At 50.5% G+C, this 17056-nt stretch overlaps 1 protein-coding gene across 3 annotated transcripts in view; it reads right to left on the minus strand.

Annotated features, from left to right (window-relative positions):
* Positions 1–208: 208 nt before the first annotated feature.
* Positions 209–17056, minus strand: part of LOC147900451 (uncharacterized) — a 304188-nt gene continuing 287340 nt past the window's right edge. For all 3 annotated transcript variants that reach the window (XM_087377091.1, XM_087377090.1, XM_087377088.1), the window contains 2 exons: positions 1271–1378; positions 209–980 (listed from right to left, as the gene is read on the minus strand). In XM_087377091.1, coding sequence (XP_087233217.1) covers positions 636–980; positions 1271–1378 — 453 coding nt within the window. In that variant the 3' untranslated portion in view covers positions 209–635. The remainder of the gene's footprint in view (positions 981–1270; positions 1379–17056) is intronic.

Consider the following 17056-nt stretch of genomic DNA (forward strand, 5'->3'; position numbering starts at 1 on the left):
TGCTGAGACAAAACAGAAAAATGCAGAAACAACAGATGTGAGCACATGCAGAAACAGCTTTCATTATTTGAATAGCTTTTATATAATGCAGCTGAACTTTACCTTCCATTTATTCTTTTCAAATTCGTCCTTAATAAGTTAAAAGACAAAGGAGAAAAACTCTCTCTCTAAAGAATATCTTAAATATCATTTTAGATCCCATGACAAACATTTGCTTGCACTTCACCCATACAACCATGCGACCAGAATAGATGGAGAGTCAGTGTATGTCAACTCTCTCATCCATCTACTAACGTTCATGAAACCTCTAAGAAAAATTATTTCCCATGACAAGTGGCACATTGCTAGAGGATTATGATAAAAGCTGCCTATTTATGAACGAACTACATGATCTAAAGGCAGAAGTCTTTTTACCCATGGCTTTCCTGCCTGCAAGGACTCTAAAAGATTGTTGTGTCGATGGCATGTAAAACAAAAGAGTGCATCTTTTGAAATTCTCACTGTACAAAGGGGAAATTCTGCTCAAGCGGGTTGTGCCAATAACACAAGAAGTAAGCAGAAACTGAAGCTCTAAAATACAGATCATATTGGCTCAAGAGGCCTTAATTAAATGAAAGGAGAAGTGGATCATTGCATCAAAAAGAACAGCATGCACCGCATAGCTCCATGCACCCTTCAATGCAAAGCAATGTGCAAAAGGCTTGGCAGGTATAGCCAACGAAGTTCAGTAAACATGAAGCACAAGAAAGCCTTTCTTGGTTGAGGCAGCAGCAACAGCAATCACCACACAATCCCCAGTCACAGCAATAAAGAGCCTTCCTAGACGAATCCCCCATGCCATTAATAAGCACCTTTTGTGCACTGCTGAAGGGGGGAATATTAGCTTTTGTGGCCTCCACGCTGCCAAATCCAACTGAATGCCCTTCCACCACAGCAATTACAGTACCTTTCATGTCCTCTCTTACATCAAGTCTATGGCCCTGTCACAGCAATACATACAATGAAGCTAACATAAGTTTCTTTTTCCTCAATTCTGCAAGCATCACAGGCTTGAAACATTGGAAAAGGAACCCTAATATTACCTAACAAAAACATGAAAAAGCACTCAATAATTCATTTTTAGAAGTCTGAAGCAACACTTTCAAGCCCAAAGAACACTCCAAGTACGTAAGCATGAATTAGAAGTGAGCATTGAGGTTACGAAATGCAAGCCAACTCATGGCCACAGGTAGAAAGATATGCCTTACACACGAGTTCAGCTTGAGAATACCTGATTGCCATGATCCGCAAAGGATTTTGACTTTGCTCTTCGTGATTTAAGGGCCACCATCTGAGTGAATTCACACTGGATATTTGCACTCAAACTCACACTAATTGCCTGCAATATCAAGCACATCATTGCATCAGTTGATTATAGAAGATTTTCAACGGTGTCGAATTCTCCAAGTATGAAGTCTTATTTTATCCATATTTCAGATAAAATGTTTCATGGATTGGAACAATCTTATTGGGCTGTACTAGATTCTGTTGAGACAATAGATAACAAGACTAGGATTTGGACTACATTGTCAAATGTACCATGATTTTCTAAAGTGAAAGGAAAGAAAGAATCGTAGTTTTGTCAACAAATGCAAAAATGCTCCATGAAACCATTGAAAGTGCAAGATGCGTATGGTCGGCAACATGCAATAGTTATTTCTTATCTGATCCCATTAGCTATCCAAATATAAGATGAAACAGCTGCTCGTGCGAGCTTCCCCTCCTCCCCCGCCGTACCTCTACCTCCCCCTAGCCTCTCCTTGCCTCGCCTCTCCCGCCCCTACCCCTCCGCCCTCACCTCCCCCCTCACCCCCACCTCGCTCCGTCCCCCTCGCCACGCTCCACCCCCCCGTCCGCTACCCCCCTCCGCTCCCCCCCGCCCCGCTACCCCCTCCGCTCCACTCCGCTACCCCCTCGCTCCACACCCCCCCGCCCCGCTACCCCCTCCGCTCACCCCCGCCCCGCTACCCCCGCCCCGCTACCCCCCTCCGCCCCAGCCCGCTACCCCCGCCCCGCTACCGCCCTAGCCCGCTACCGCCCCAGCCCGTCCCGCTACCCCCGCCCCGCTACCGCCCCAGCCCGCTACCCCCTCGCTCCACTCCGCTCACCCCCACCGCCAGTCCGTCCCCTCACCCCTCGCCTCCCGCCCCGCCCCCTCCCGCCTCTCCGCCCTCCCGTTTCACCTCCGCCTTCCCCTCCCGCCCTCACCCCCGCCCCCGCCCCCGTTCATTCGCCCCACCCCGTCCCCTCCGCCCCTCCATTCCCCCCCGCCCCCCGTCCGCCACCTCGTCCCCGCTCCGCCTCTCCCCCGCCCCCGCTTCCGCTCCCACCGCCACTTCACCAGTCTCCCGCCTCCACGCCTTCACCTCGCGCCACCTCCGTTCCCGCCACACCCAGGCTCCACCCTCCCGCTTCTACCCCCCCCCCCGTTTTTGGGTGACAGCCTCTTCCTCATCGGAAGCCTCGCAGTTTGTCTTGGCGGTATGGCGGCTCCCTGCCCGGAACCGGAGGCCCAGACGGTCCCTCCCTCTCCAGATGCCTACCGCGTCATCCTGACTGAGCAGCAATCATCTCGGGTTCAGGAGGTTGCCAATGACTTTGCTCTTACATCAGTCTACGGCAGAGTCATTGGACATTCCCCCTCCAGATCAGCCATCAGGGACTGGCTCCAGTCCACTCTCATGCTAGAGGACGGCCATATTGAGGAGGTGGCCCTTATGGGAAGGGGCATCTTCTGGCTTAAACTCTCCAGTGCGAAAGCTGCGAGCAACCTAATTGCTGGCTCCCCCACGTCAGTGGACGGAAAGATTATTATGATAGTCCCGTGGTACCGTGGATTCAGCGCAGCAGATTTTGATGCCCGGTTCCGTATACCTCGCCATCCAGTGACGCTAGTTTTTCCTGGTCTTGCTGCTGAGCTGCGGCCGATTGTTAGGGACCTGGGCTCCCACTTCGGCTGGGTTATGCACGATACTTTCGCCGATGCGGTGACTACGGCAGGAGCCCCCCGAGTCCGTGTGGCTGTGGCGGATCCTGCGACTCTCCCGGCAGTGATCGAGATCGTGACAGGTGCCGGCAGCATCACCCAGAGCATGGTAGTCACCGGACAGCCAGGACAGTGTCAAAGGTGTCACGGCTTTGGACACCTGGCGGCTGCCTGCCCACGTTTCGCCAGCTCTTCTCGGCCCCCCCCGCCTCCCCCCTCTCCGCCCCCTCCTCCCCCCTCCGGGCAGCCATGCCAGGAGGAGCAGAGGCAGCCGGAGCCCGGACCACAGAGATAGCTGGCGGCTGGACTGAGGTTAGAAGAAAAAGAGGAAAGGACAAGAAGATTTCTGATAAAGGCAAGGAGGCACAGGTTACCCCGCCTGTAGCTGCACCTCAGAGACCCGATAGGCAGCCGCCCCAGGGACTTGGGAGAGCATCTTCTTCGACGGTAGCCCGCCCTCCACAGCCTCAGGTCCCCCTCTCTTCCTCTCCCCAGCCTCTCCCCATCCAGCCCCAGCCCATCCCCCAACGGCACCCCTTGTCTCCCGACCCGCAGCTTCAGCCCCCTCGTCCTCCTCAGTCTTCTCCCCCTCCTTTTCAGCCCCAGTTCCAGTTGCAGCCCCATCCCTCCCCCCCCCCCGCCTCTTTTAGTTCTCCCGCAGAGCTAGCTGCTCCGACGGTTCCTCAGCCGAGGGCAGTTCCCGCTCCCCCTCCTCCTTCTCCTCCGCCAGCCGCCCCTGAGGAGTCTGAGCTGCCTATTCCCCAGCCTCCTCCCCCTCCCCCTCCCCCTCAGCTGGTAGGACACCCGGAGTCTCCGGAGCAGGCTTCTCCGTCCGCTAGCCCCTCAGTGGCAGACTCTGATGGGCCTCAGCCTCAGGAGAGAGAGCTCCCCCGCGACTTTTACAGATCTGGCCCCTGGGACTACCTGGATGTGGCCGACCTCGGGACCTTCCCTGCTTGCCTCGACATCAGTATCTTCCTGCTCCGCAAAGGGGCGGATGGGAAGATAGCCGCCTTGGCCCCTAGGGATGGCCCTAGCTTTGCTTTCACGTTCCTCAGTGACGGCACCGAGACCTGGACAGACGACTCGGTCTGGGAGGCTCTCAGGGAGCAGACGCATGCTCAGATTTGCTCCTGGATAGGCCCGTCCGGTGGGCAGCTTCTCGAGACTCAGTGGTCCGAGGGTGACGTGCGCCTGCGGTGGCGCTGCGCCGCCAAACGATTCAGACTGATTGTGATCCTCAGGCCCCCCCTGTCTTGGCCCCTCCCCCAAGATGTCAGAGCCTGGACACCTCAGAAACTCCGTGCCTTCTACGGGATGTCCACCTCAGAGATCTCGAGCTGGCTCGAGAAAGCCTTCGTTCATGGTACCAAAGGCCTCTCGCCTTTGCTGAAGGTGTTGAAGGACGGGCAGGACGACCCCGCCTCCCCCTCCAAACCTTCCCATAAGCGCCAGCGCCTCTACTCCGAAATGTCAGCTTCTTCTTCGACCTCGACCGCGAGCAGACAGTTGTTCGCTGCCTCCCAGTCCTCACCATGAGCCTACACCTCGTATCCTGGAATGTGAACGGGTTTCACTCTTCTGGCACCCGTGGTCCCAGGAAGCTCATTTTGAGATAGAAACTTCAGCCAGCAGTGATAGGACGTTTGGATGTACTTCTGCTCCAGGAACACAAGCTTTCGGCGGCTCACTCCCGTAGATGTGGGAAGATCCTCACTGGTCGCTCTCACACTTATTGGGAGCCCTCGATCGGCGCACTGGGGAGGAGTGGTGGTGTCTGTACTTCCGTGGGAGAGCAGCTAGCCCAGGGAGTTTTCGGTCATGGCACGTTGATTCCAGGTCGTGCCCTTTGGGTAGGCCTGGAATTAGAGGGCTCCAGAAGTGGAATTCTCAACATTTATGCCCCCACAGATCTCCGTTGTAGAGCCACCTTCTGGAGGACACTTACAGGGATTCTCCCAGACATGGATTCCTGGATTGTTGGAGGTGACTTCAACAATTTGGAGACCTTGGAGGACCAGCAGGGCAGAGGACCGGAGTTTACAGGTATGTCTCAGGCAGAGCAGTCCGCTTGGGACTCTTTTATCTTTGCGACAGGAGGAAGGGACTGTTGGCGAGACCCGTCCTTCCGGCGTTGGCACGGGAGCTTGGACTTCTCGTGGGGTTTCCGCAGGGAAGGAGGCAGACTCCTGGAGAGGCTGGATAGATTCTATGTTAGTGATTGGGCCATTAGCAGAGGCGGTCAGGCCGGTATAGTTCCAGGGACGACACTCTCCGACCATGCGCCGGTGCTCTTATCATTAGATTCGGCAGCTCAGGCCCTTCCCCCCCGCTCATGCCGGATTCCCTACTCCATTTTCTCGAGGGAGGACGTGCGCAGCAGTATTTGCGATCTTTGGGATAGAGAATGGGGCGAGTGCGCGGACTTGGTTGATTCGGTGGCGCAGGCGTTGCAGGAGTCCAGCCAGATCTGCCAGCTCGCAGCCCTACAGGTTCTACAGGAGTGGTGGGGTAGAGAGAGAGCCCTTCGGAGAGACCTCGCCTCCATTCAGCGGCTCCAGCAGGCATCCCCGGAGGAGCTTCGGATCCAGGCCCTTCGAGCCAGAGCCCTTCTTGAGGAGACACTCCAGCGTCGCTCAGAGTTTTCCTATCACGCCTCTCTCTCCTTCTGGGCTCGGAAGGGTGACCGGATGTGCAGGGAGTTTTTCAGGACACATGGCCAGAGAGCTGCAGGTGATTAGCTTCGGAGTCTCAGGACAGCGGCGGGACACATTGTCACGGATCCGGGAGAGGTCTTGGGATTGGCCACCGACTTCTACAGGACCCTTTTTCAGTAGGAGCCGCTTGCTCCTCGCACTCGTCGTGCCCGTGAGGAGGTGTGGAGACACACTCCTTCCTTGGTCCAGCCTAGCATGCAGGCGACGCTGTTGGCACCGTTTACCACGGATGAGATGCTGGAGGCCTTGATGGCCATCGATGGACAAAAGTGCCCAGGTGAGGATGGGCTATCCCGGGCATTCTTCACCTCCTTCTGGGACCAGATCCATCAGCCCCTCTTAGCATCTCTTCAGAGGATTTTCAGCAGCGGTTATATGCCAGAGAGCCTCTCCTCGGGACTGATTTGCCTCATCCTGAAGGGAGGAGATAGACAGAAATCCGTCAGTGGCGCCCGATCACTCTCCTTACCACTGCCTACAAAATCCTAGCCAAGATGATCAGCGCCAGAGTTCGGCCTCTACTTCCAGACCTCATTCACGACACTCAGACAGGCTTTGTTCAGGATCGCAGTATCCTGGATAATGTCTTCACCTTTTCAGAGGCGGCGGAGTGGGCTCAGCACAGCGGATCACACCTTGCCATCCTACTTCTCGACTTTGAGAAGGCCTACGATCGGGTGGACTGGTCCTTTCTGGAGGGGACTCTGGAGCGGCTAGGTTTCCCAGCAGGTTGGATTCAGGGTATTTCAGCTTTGTACAGGACAGCCTCTAGCAGAGTCATCATTGGAGGCAGGATGGGTGAGCGTTTTAGCTTGGAGAGATCAGTGCGTCAGGGCTGCCCCCTTGCCCCTTACCTGTTTCTCTTCTTCGCCGAGGCTATGACTTACTACCTCCGGACGAGGTCTACAGGGATCAGGGGTGTTCGCCTTCCCCTCCGGGAGGACACGGAGCTCTTGGACTCGGAGTACGCGGATGATACAGCCCTGTATGTCCAGGACGATGAGTTGATGCTGGAGAGGGTGAGGATGGCCCTGGAGGTCTTCTGTTCGGCTGCCGGTGCAAAAATCAACTAGAACAAATCAGTTGGTTTCCTCACAGACCCCGAGGCGCGTTCTCAGTGGGGGAGGTTTTTGGGTTTCAGGTGGATCCCGCGGGGACAGACAGCTAGATACTTGGGTTTTCAGGTCGGCCTGGACATCACGCCAGCTCAGCAGTTTCTCCCGGTGCTAGATTCCATCCGACGGAAGCTGGCTTTCTAGAGCACTGCTAAGCTTTCCCTTGCAGGTCGTGCCTTGGTAGTCAACCAAGTCCTCCTTGCCACGGCTTGGTATGTGGCTTCCTGTTGGTGTTTCTCGAGATCCAGTGTGGCACAGCTTAGGAGGCTAGTTCGGAACTTCCTTTGGTCCGGGGAGGATGGCCTCAGAGATACCAGAGCCAGGGTTGCTTGGCAGACAGTTATTCTTCCGCAGGCTGAGGGAGGCCTGGGAGTCATCGATCCAGAGCTGCAGAGTCAGGCCTTGTTAGGCAAGTTAGTCATCCGTGGTTTGACCCCGGGGAGGCAGACGTGGAAGATGTTACTTCAGCAGGGGGTCGGTTCTTGTGTCCCGCGACGAGGCGGAGAGTGGCTCCCGTCCCTCAGGTGGATCTTCACTTCCGCCCCGCTTACTCAGCCCCGTTCCCCACTCGTTCGTAGACAGGGGCCGACCTCCTTCTTCGCCTACAGCACGACTTTGGGCAGGCGAGTTCTTGGGAGGATGCAGAGCCGTCCCCCCACCCAGCGGCCCAGCTGGTATGCACAGGGTATTTCCAGATTCTTTTTGCAGGCCTTCTGGAAGGCCTTGTGGGAGAGCTGGCGGCCGCGGAAGATCTCCTACTTCCTGTGGCTTCTCGCCCACAAAGGTCTTCCGGTGGGGAGCTGGTTGAGACAGATAGGCCAGGACGGACGCTGTCAGATTTGCCATGAGGTTGAGGAGTCACCAAAGCACTGCCTGTGGAGCTGCACTCGCGCCCAGGAAGTGTGGAGGTGGACTTTCGGGATTCTTACTCGCGCAGCACCATAGCTAGGATTGATCACTTGGGGCGCGTTCTACTGGTGCAGCACCGCACCTGGTCTTCATCACTTATTCGAGGCATGCCAGCAGGACCCCACTTTCCTTATCACACAGGGGACGTGGGGGCTGCTCGAGGGTATCCCGCAGCACCTAGCAGAGGCTGATACAGGAGTTCAGGAGAGGCAGCCAGTCTGGGAGATTATCAGCAGCATAGCAGGGTGGCACATTTGGACCTCGCGTTGCGCGCAGATCCTCGGTGGCACCTCCTTATCGACTGCCCAGATCATGACTGATATTTGGTGCGAGATTATTCATACCCTCAGAGGCCAGTGGGACCAGATTCAGGGAGATTCCCGGTCCGGTCAAGAGAAGCGGAGACGCTTCCTTCGGACTTGGAACACTCAGGGCCTCTTCTTCGAGCAGACCTCGCAGGGCCTTCGGTGGTGCTACTCACCACCCCGATGGCTGTTCATTCACACTCGCCTTATCCCGACGTGAGAGAGTGATTTATTGTGTTACCTTTTAGGGCTGTGTCCGATTTGTGAACGCAGCCCGTCAGCTACAAGCTGACCTTTTGTATCTTGTTCTCGAAGTAATATAATTAGCACTGTTTTTTCGGCAAAAATAAGATGAAACAGCTACAGAAACGGAAACTGTTGCTCCTCACCTCAGCTTGACCTCTGCTCTCCGCCCCACTTTCTATTAAATTTCCCTTTAGTTTCTCCCTCTGGTATTGCAGTAGTGGTATTTTCTTCAAAGGTTTCGAGTCGTAGTCCCATTTCAAGGTCGGCGAATGGCTTCACCTTCAATCAATCCTTCTTCCACCTCATTGCAGCCATGAGAACATTCTGTTCTCAAAAGATGAGTTGCAGCAGCTACAATATGATGATGAACAAGAAAGTTCCACTAAACTCTTTGCTCTCATTCATGGATCCCACCCTTCAAGAAGTGAAAAATGCACTCTCCCTTAACTCCTAACCTCTCTGGCACTTTTCAATGTCTAGATTTTAGGTAGAGGTTTCTTTTAGGTGGTTTTTGATTTGGTAGACATTGTAACAAAATCGCTTCAAGCTATTTCTCTTCCAAGATGGTGTTTTTATCTCCTTTTACAATCTGTTTTTTGAGTCAATAGAAGAGGATAGGCGGATCACCTCTTTGTTCATCACTAGATATGAGAAGTAGTTCTGGGCTTCTTCCTCTCATTGAAAAGGATTGTTAGCTGGAACATTCAAGATCATGGTGGGGTTTCTCATCACTACCAAAGATAGTCGACATGCAGCCAGTTATATTTAGGGGTCTCAGGAAGATCTTTGATATTCTTTTTATCCAATAGCACAAATTGGATATAAGGGATTGTAAAGAGTCTAGTAAGTTGCTCTTTGGTCATACTTATTGGTCTAATGCCCTTGGCGCCATGGAAGAGACTTGTACTTCACTTTCAGCGACCATTCTCCCTATTGTGTGGTTGGCCATGATATCAATATTCCATCTAGGGCTTAGCGGATTATCTTATTAATAGATGGACATAAGATTGGCTTCCTCAACCTCGATGAAGAGGGTAAATAATTATGTTTTAGAAGGAATCACTCTTGTGGACCCATATCGCTGACTTCTAGATAATTGGAGGTGACTTCAACAGGGTGAAATTGCCTATAGACAAAAGAGGGAAAGGCAAGGTGGCATTCCCTCCCTTGAAAGAGCTTCCCGTGATGCTTACATTTTTCAATTTATAGGTAGAGACTTGTTGGATTGATGATGCTCGTCCTACCTTGCCACAGTCACTCCTAATTTCTTGGTCAAATAGGGCACCCTCGAGGCCCATCCACACACGGATTGACACGTTTCACATACATGATTGGCCTGTGACAGTATCTCTGTTTCCCTAAGGTATATACTTCTGGCCACTATCTGATTGATATTTCTTTTTTTGAGCCTCACACATATGCTCTATCTATTATCAGGCTACTTGTGGATCAGAGACTACAGTCTATGAGTCACCTTAGAGGGGTAGCACGCAGGATTCAACAAATAGATGCAGCCATCCTGGTGGAATGAACAGGTGAGCTGCCTATTACTTCCACCACTTGGATGGGGGCTTTTTCGAGGACATCAGTTCCTTTACAGGTGATTGCTCTCCGAGGTCTCGGGGAAGACGCACTAGTCTTTGATGTTGGGGATGGAGGTTTACTTTCTACATCCAAGGATGGCATTCTTCTTGAGGTTGCCTTTCAGCCTGTCAGGATTGCTGGTTTTGTGGACCTTGGAGCGGGCTTGCAGTGGTACTTAGACCCCGACCCTCTGCTCTTGGCCTTGGGATCCTGGAGGTTGTGGTTATATGGAGGTGCACCTATCAGGTGCTTGCAGTGGGACCCAGGAGAGTAGGAATGGATAGATCATGGGCACCGAGAGAGGGGGATTCCCTTCTTTCGTTTCACGGTTGGTAATGCCAGGAGGTTTCAGCTGAAGAGTAGGGGTTGGATTCCCTCCAGAGCTCCCCATTGGGAAAGCTTCTTCATCACCACAAACTTGCGTAGAAATTTCTAGAGGAGGCTCTGGAAATCCCTTAGAAATAGAAAGATTGCTCTTTTCTTTTGGCTTTCTATTCATGGAGGGATTGCAGTGAACCTGTGGAGATCACGATTTGGGGCTGATCCCACTTGTCCTCGATGCCATTCTGCAGAGGAGTCAGTGCGACATTGCCTTTGGGACTGCAGTCAGGCGAGGACTGTTTGGAAAGGGGTTGCTCGGATACTCAGCATCTTTCACAGGCATGTTGGTCATTCTGATCTCATCTTTGATGCATTCCTGTAGCCAATCAAAGTTGTGACTTTGTTGAGTATTTTTATTTTGCTTGCGGCAGGTATGCATATCCTCGTTTGGAGGATATCCTTCTTGGTATTTGGAGTCTTTGTGGCTTTTTTTTTTGGGGGGGGGGGGGTGTCCCCATAAAGTTTCTTTGATGGGATCTAGGCACGTGGAAGTGGATTGTAGTAGCAAACAACCACACAAAAGGTCTTCCTTTCTTTGACTTCACAGTAAGTAATGCCTGATTACTGCAAGAGGCTGGAAACCTTCCATAGCTCACCATTGGGAAATCTTTCAAATCACCTTGGAGATTAGAGAGATTTTTGGAGGAGGCTCTAGAAATTCCTTAGGATTTGAAAAGTTACTCTCTTCTTCTGGCTTGCTATGCATGAAGGGATTGTAGTGAATCAGTGGAGGAGTACTTTTGGTGCTGATCCCTCATGTCCTTGGTGCTTATCAGCTGATGAGTCTATTCAGCAATGCCCTAGACATGAAGACAAGCCAGAATCATTTGGACAGAGGTAGAAAATGAAAACTCTCAGTGCTTTCTTAAGGGAAAGGGGAAAGATTGCTTTGCATAAGATTGTGGAATATTGCTTTACTTGATAGATTTGCAAGAGACAAAAATGAAACGTACAATATTGGTTAAGAAAAGATAGACACATGATTAAGGACCCCCCTGACCCACCCTTCCCCCCCAAAAAAAATAAATCCGCAGGCGCGCTGGTCATTCTGATGTCGTCTTTGATGTGTAGCTGTAGCCAGTCAAAGTTGTGACTTTGTTGAGTAGTGTTATTTTTCTTTCAGCAGGTATGTATACCCTCATCTGGAGGATAACCTTCTCTTGTGGCTTTTTTTCTTCTTTTTTTCAGTAGGTATGTTGAGTAGTGTTATTTTTCTTTCAGCAGGTATGTTATCCTTCTTCTCTTGTGGCTTTCTTTCCTTTTTTTTTGGGGGGGGGGGGGGGAGGGGAGGATGTCCCCATAAAGTTTCTTTGATGATGATCTAGGCAAGTGGATGTGGATTGTAGCAGACAACCACACAAAGGGTCTTCCTTTCTTTGACTTCACAGTAAGTAATGCCAGAAAATTTCAGATTATTGCAAGAGGTTGGAAACCTTCCAACCATAGCTCACCATTGGGAGAACTTTCAGATCACCTTGGAAATTCAGAGACATTTTTAGAGGAGGCTCTAGAAATCCCTCAAGATTTGAAAAGTTACTCTCTTCTTTTGGCTTATGCGTGGAGGGGTTGTAGTGAATCAGTGGAGGAGTATTTTTGGTGCTGATCCCTCTTGTCCTTGGTGCTTATCAGCTGATGAGTCTATTCAACAATGCCTTAAATGTGAAGACAAGCCAGAATCATTTGAAGAAAATGAAACCTCTCAATGCTCTCTTAAGGGAAAGGGGAAAGATTTCTTTGCATAAGATTGCAGAATATTGTTTTACCTCACAGATTTGCAAGACAAAAACTGAAACGTACAATGATGGTTAAGAAAGATTAACACATAATTAAGGGGCCAAGACAACAACCCCCCCCAATGGAGGCACAGTGGTTTTCTGATAATGTCTTTGATGAGTACCTGTGGAGACAGTCAAAGTTGTGACTTTGTTGAGTAGTGTTATTTTGCTTTCGGCGGGTATGTATACCCTCGTTCCGAGGATATCCTTCTTGGAATTCGGAGTATTTGTGGCCTTTTTTTCCTTGGGGTGGGGTGCGGGGGTGGGGGGGGGGATCCCCATAAAGTTTCTTTGATGGGATCTAGGCGAGTGGAAGTGGATTGTAGCAGACAACCACACAAAGGGTCTTCCTTTCTTTGACTTCACAGTAAGTGATGTGTGAAATTTTCAGATTACTGCAAGAGGTTGGAAACCTTCCATAGCTCACCATTAGGAGATCTTTCAGATCACCTTGAGATTTATAGATATTTTTGGACGAGGCTCTAGAAATCCCTTAGGATTTGAAAAGTTACTCTCTTCTTCTAGCTTTCTATGCGTGGAGGGATTGTAGTGATGAATCAATGGAGGAGTTATTTTGGTGCTGATCCCTCTTGTCCTTGGTGCTTATCAGCTGATGAGTATTCAGGAATGCAGACAAGCCAGAATCATTTGGACAAAGGTAGAAAATGAAACCTCTCAGTGCCCTCTTAAGGGAAAGAGGAAAGATTGCTTTGCATAGGATTGCGGAATATTGCTTTACTTAATAGATTTGCAAGACAAAAACTGAAACGTATGATATTGGTTAAGAAAAGATGAACACATGATTAAGGGGCCAAGACCCCCCCCCCCCCACCCCACTCTTATGTAGGCTCTTTATTACAATAAGATACAATACCAAATTGTTGAAGTAAATCATATCAACACCTTCCAGACTTGAGACCAAACTGGAAGGACTTAGACTATAGCCGGGGCTATGTACAAGACATGAAAATGAAGCTCAAGGTTGTGCAATAAGACAACAATGTTTCAAAAGATAGCCTAGCTAGGGTGTTCAAGGCTCCAAGGGCTGTCCATCCCCTAGTGAAGATGTTTGCACAATTACCACTGCTTCCACACATCAGTAACGCTTAGCCAAAGATTTGAAAAAGGAAATTCTGATTTAGCATAATTGTGTGGTTCTATATCTCTGTTGCAACTTCAGAAACTATGCAATGTAAATCTATTTGATAGATTTTCCTCAAAATCGAGAGTAACTGTTAGGATTGCATTGGGAAAAAGTTCTGCTTAGGATTTGTGTGGGAAATAACTTGCAAGGGGGATGTTGCAGGAGGAGCTGATGTTGGAGAGCTACTGTAGAAAGATTTTCTGCAAAGAAAGAGGCTGCAGGAAGAGCTACTATAGGAGTTTTTTCAGAGAAAGATGCTGAATGAGGAGCTTTTAAAGAAGGGGCTGCTGTTGCTGCAGACGCGCTTTTTGCTGGGGCAGCTCTGCTGCTGCAGGGGCGGCTGTTGCTACAGAGGAGAAAAAAGAGCTGCTTGTAGAGGTTGCTGACTGCAGGAGGAGCAGTCACAGAAGAGGTGCTGCAGAGGGAGACGCAGGAGAGGCTGCTGCTGGGGTGTATTGAAAAGGAGTTGCAGAGGCAGAAGGAGCTGCTGTGGGAGCTACTGCAGAAGGAGAGACTACAAGCGAGTATGCACCAGCAAGAGGGGGAGAAAACTGTGCGCAAATGCAGGTGGGGGGTGTTGCTTTTATAGATGTAGGAGGGGGAAGCTCCAAAAACGTGCCCAATTTCACATGGGGACTGGCTCCCTTGAAATTTGGCAGCTGCATGGGGGCAGGAGTTCCTATAGTGACAAGTGGTGCCATGGTTCATGCATGGCCTTGAGATGGCCCTCCACATGTCCCCACAGGCTACCATGTGTGCCCAATTTAACGTGGGGGTTGGCTCCCTTGGAATTTGGTGGGCTACATGGGGGCTGGAGTCCCTATAGTGACAAGTGGTGCCATGGTCCATGCATACATGCTACCAGGTGTCTCATGCACTGCCATGTGTCCATGCCACATGTCAGAGTTGCCACCTCATACTGTGTCACCAGGCTGTAAATATTCCAAAGTCAAAGCATAAGTTGACCATTTATTGATCATAATTAATGAGTTCTTTATTTATTTAATTATGTTCAAAGAGTTACTTTCATTTGGTCAAAGTCTTGACTCCGGTCAAAGATACTTAACCTCAGTTAAGTAAGCCTAACCTCGGGTAGGAAGATTTGGCTTTGGCCAAGATGTTTAACCATGGTTAACCAAGCAATTAAAATGCTGATTTCAGTCAGAGAGTGTTGACTTCGGTCAACGAGACTTGGCTCACGCCAAGAGGGTTAATTTCTTTAACCAAGGTGCGCCAACTTCAATTGGAGAGACTGGGCCATAATTAAGGCACTTTGACTGATGGTCATGCCCCTTAATTACGACCAAGAGGGTTGACCTCGGTCGACCAAGAATTGTGTTCTATGTTTTGTTCACAACATGTGCATTGCTATACAATCGAATCCCTTAAGCGCAACGTGGCCTCACCTAAGGACTATGAGCACTTGTGCTGCCGGATGTCGTGGGAGGGAAACGAGCAACATTTACTGGTTGAAAGCATCAGATCACGGCAGCAAATTGACAGAACATCAAATAGGTTCCCGTGATTACGCGTGGCGATTCAAGGCTTGACGGAAAAATCTACGTGCAAAGCGAAGGGATATGGCGTCGTCTATTTTTCGTGAGAAGCATCGTGAAAAGCACAAAGAAGTGTATACACAAGCACAGACCCTGAGGCAGCGCGGTCATTCCAGGACCCTGTGGTAGGAGCCGCATTCGCGCGTGTGACAACCTGCGTTGTGAAGCTTCACATGGGTGCTGATGTGGCAGCTAGGTCAGCAGTAACGTGGCACACAGATGATGTGGCATATGCCTGCTCAGAGCTGATGTGGCAATGACACATGGCAGGCTTGCAGGTGCTGACATGGCAATTACCTTGGTTCAATTAACTCTGGTTAGTTGACTTAGGTTAAGGGTGTGGTTACTCTTAACTAGTCTGGTTCAGTTGCTTCAGAATCTAGTTAATCTGGTTAGAGGTCTAGTCACAGACTAACCAAACCATTCTGGTTAGTGTAACCAACCGGTTACTGATCCAATTACTTTATTGTCCAAAAAAACCCAAGAAAAAAGAGAGTTTTTTTGCCATCAGTTTCCACCAACCTGTCAGAAAATCAGCAGAAAACAGAGAAAAGCAGAAATAAAAGAAATGCATACCTTTGTGCACAGAGAAAGGGAAACAGATGCATTCTGAGTGCTTTTTGCAACAGCCAAAAAAGGGGTTTATGCTTTGAATTGTTGGCAAGAGTTGGGGATAAGTTGAGAGTGCAATACACCTCTTGTTGAGGTATCTTCTCTTTATAAAGCAAAGGATGAGTGCATCAGTTGCATACACAGTGGGTGTGAGAGTTTGCAGACCTCAGACAAGTTTTGCAGTGATGGCTTCACAGCAACATGCCCAATCATCCCATGAGGGAATGGTAGAATCTGATCAGGTACAGCAGGCAGAGATGCAGATAAATAAAGAGAATGCCTACAGAGAGCTGATTACTCAGTTGGGAGAGGCAAGAAGCAACCCCTTGTTTCGCAGGATGGTACAACCTCTCTTTGAGGAAGAGCCAGAGAAGCCTCCCTCTGGAGCAAATCAGGAAGTGATGGGCAAAAAGAGATCCTTGAGTCCTACTCCTTTTTCCACAGATGAGGTATTGGGAAAGAGTAAGAAGTCGCCATAAGGACAGCAAAAAGAGGAAAAGAGCAGGTCCTCTTCCCAAGAAGAAAAAGACAAAGCATCATCATAGTTCATCTAGTTCGTCTTCTGGGGGTGCGATCTTCCGAGGACATATCGGAGGAGCTTCGAGCGGCTACAGGCGACGATGGGATCCAGGATAATCCGATGTAAGCCCTCAGTTCCACATGAGATAGTACAGGCAGAGTTCGCCATGACACCTCTCCAGGTTGATGCCATCTTCAGACAATGGCTTTCATCCACAGGGTGTGGGACTTACCCCATTGGAGACTTCCGAGATTGGCCCTAGAGTCATCCAAACGACTCGTAGAGAGCGGGGCAGACACATGGTATGCACGCATATTTGCATGGCTTGCCAGGCACGGTATCCAGATGGATAGGCTTCCCCCCTTTCAGTACAGCATGGATGCACCTCCTGAGTTGATCCCGCGAGATGAGATCAACCGTATTATACGGTTAGACCTCCTCCATCTTCACACATCCCGGACTTGGGGGGAGGACCAGGAACTCCCCACCAAGACCCAGTTCTATCGCGACCACTTCCTGCGAGTATCAGAGGGGGGATTCATTATCAGACCCCAGCACCTCAAGGATAGAGGAGTATCTCATGCACTGAGGATTGCCATTGGTCAAATGCGGGTTTCATCCCATCAGCTGAGGATTGAGGCAGGGAGAGCAGCGGGTATACCTAGAGAGCAGCGGATCTACACGCTATGTACACTGGGGATGGTTGAGACAGAGGAGCATTTCCTTTGTGTTTGCCCAGCCTACTATGAGATTCGAGGACGCTACCACTGTTTCTACCTAGAAGGGAATGGCTTTGGTCCTTTGTCATGACTGATCCATTTCCATGACCAGGTCTGTATCGGACTCTATCTGATGGAGATGCGGCAACATAGGGAGGCGCTTCTACGACAGATCAGAGAGCACCAAGGGTTGGTTAGACCACTACAAGACATAGAGGGTGACCGGGCACAGCAGCTCATCATAGACTTCTATACATTTGAGTCAACCCCCGGACACAGTGGAGTGGAGGAAGAGGAGCTAGCCGATATGAGAGCACTCTGGATGAGCAGCCGGCACAGTACCGCTAAGAGAGGGACGCAGAGGCCACATGTGCGATAGAGAGCCCCCAGAGTACACTCTATTGAGGTCCGACCTATCACAGCTTTCCTCAGAGGAGACCGATAGAGA

Source organism: Dipteris shenzhenensis, chromosome 7, assembly GCF_047967505.1.
Source record: "Dipteris shenzhenensis isolate YYH24624 ecotype China chromosome 7, Dip_SZ_1.0, whole genome shotgun sequence".
Classification (NCBI taxonomy): domain Eukaryota; kingdom Viridiplantae; phylum Streptophyta; class Polypodiopsida; order Gleicheniales; family Dipteridaceae; genus Dipteris; species Dipteris shenzhenensis.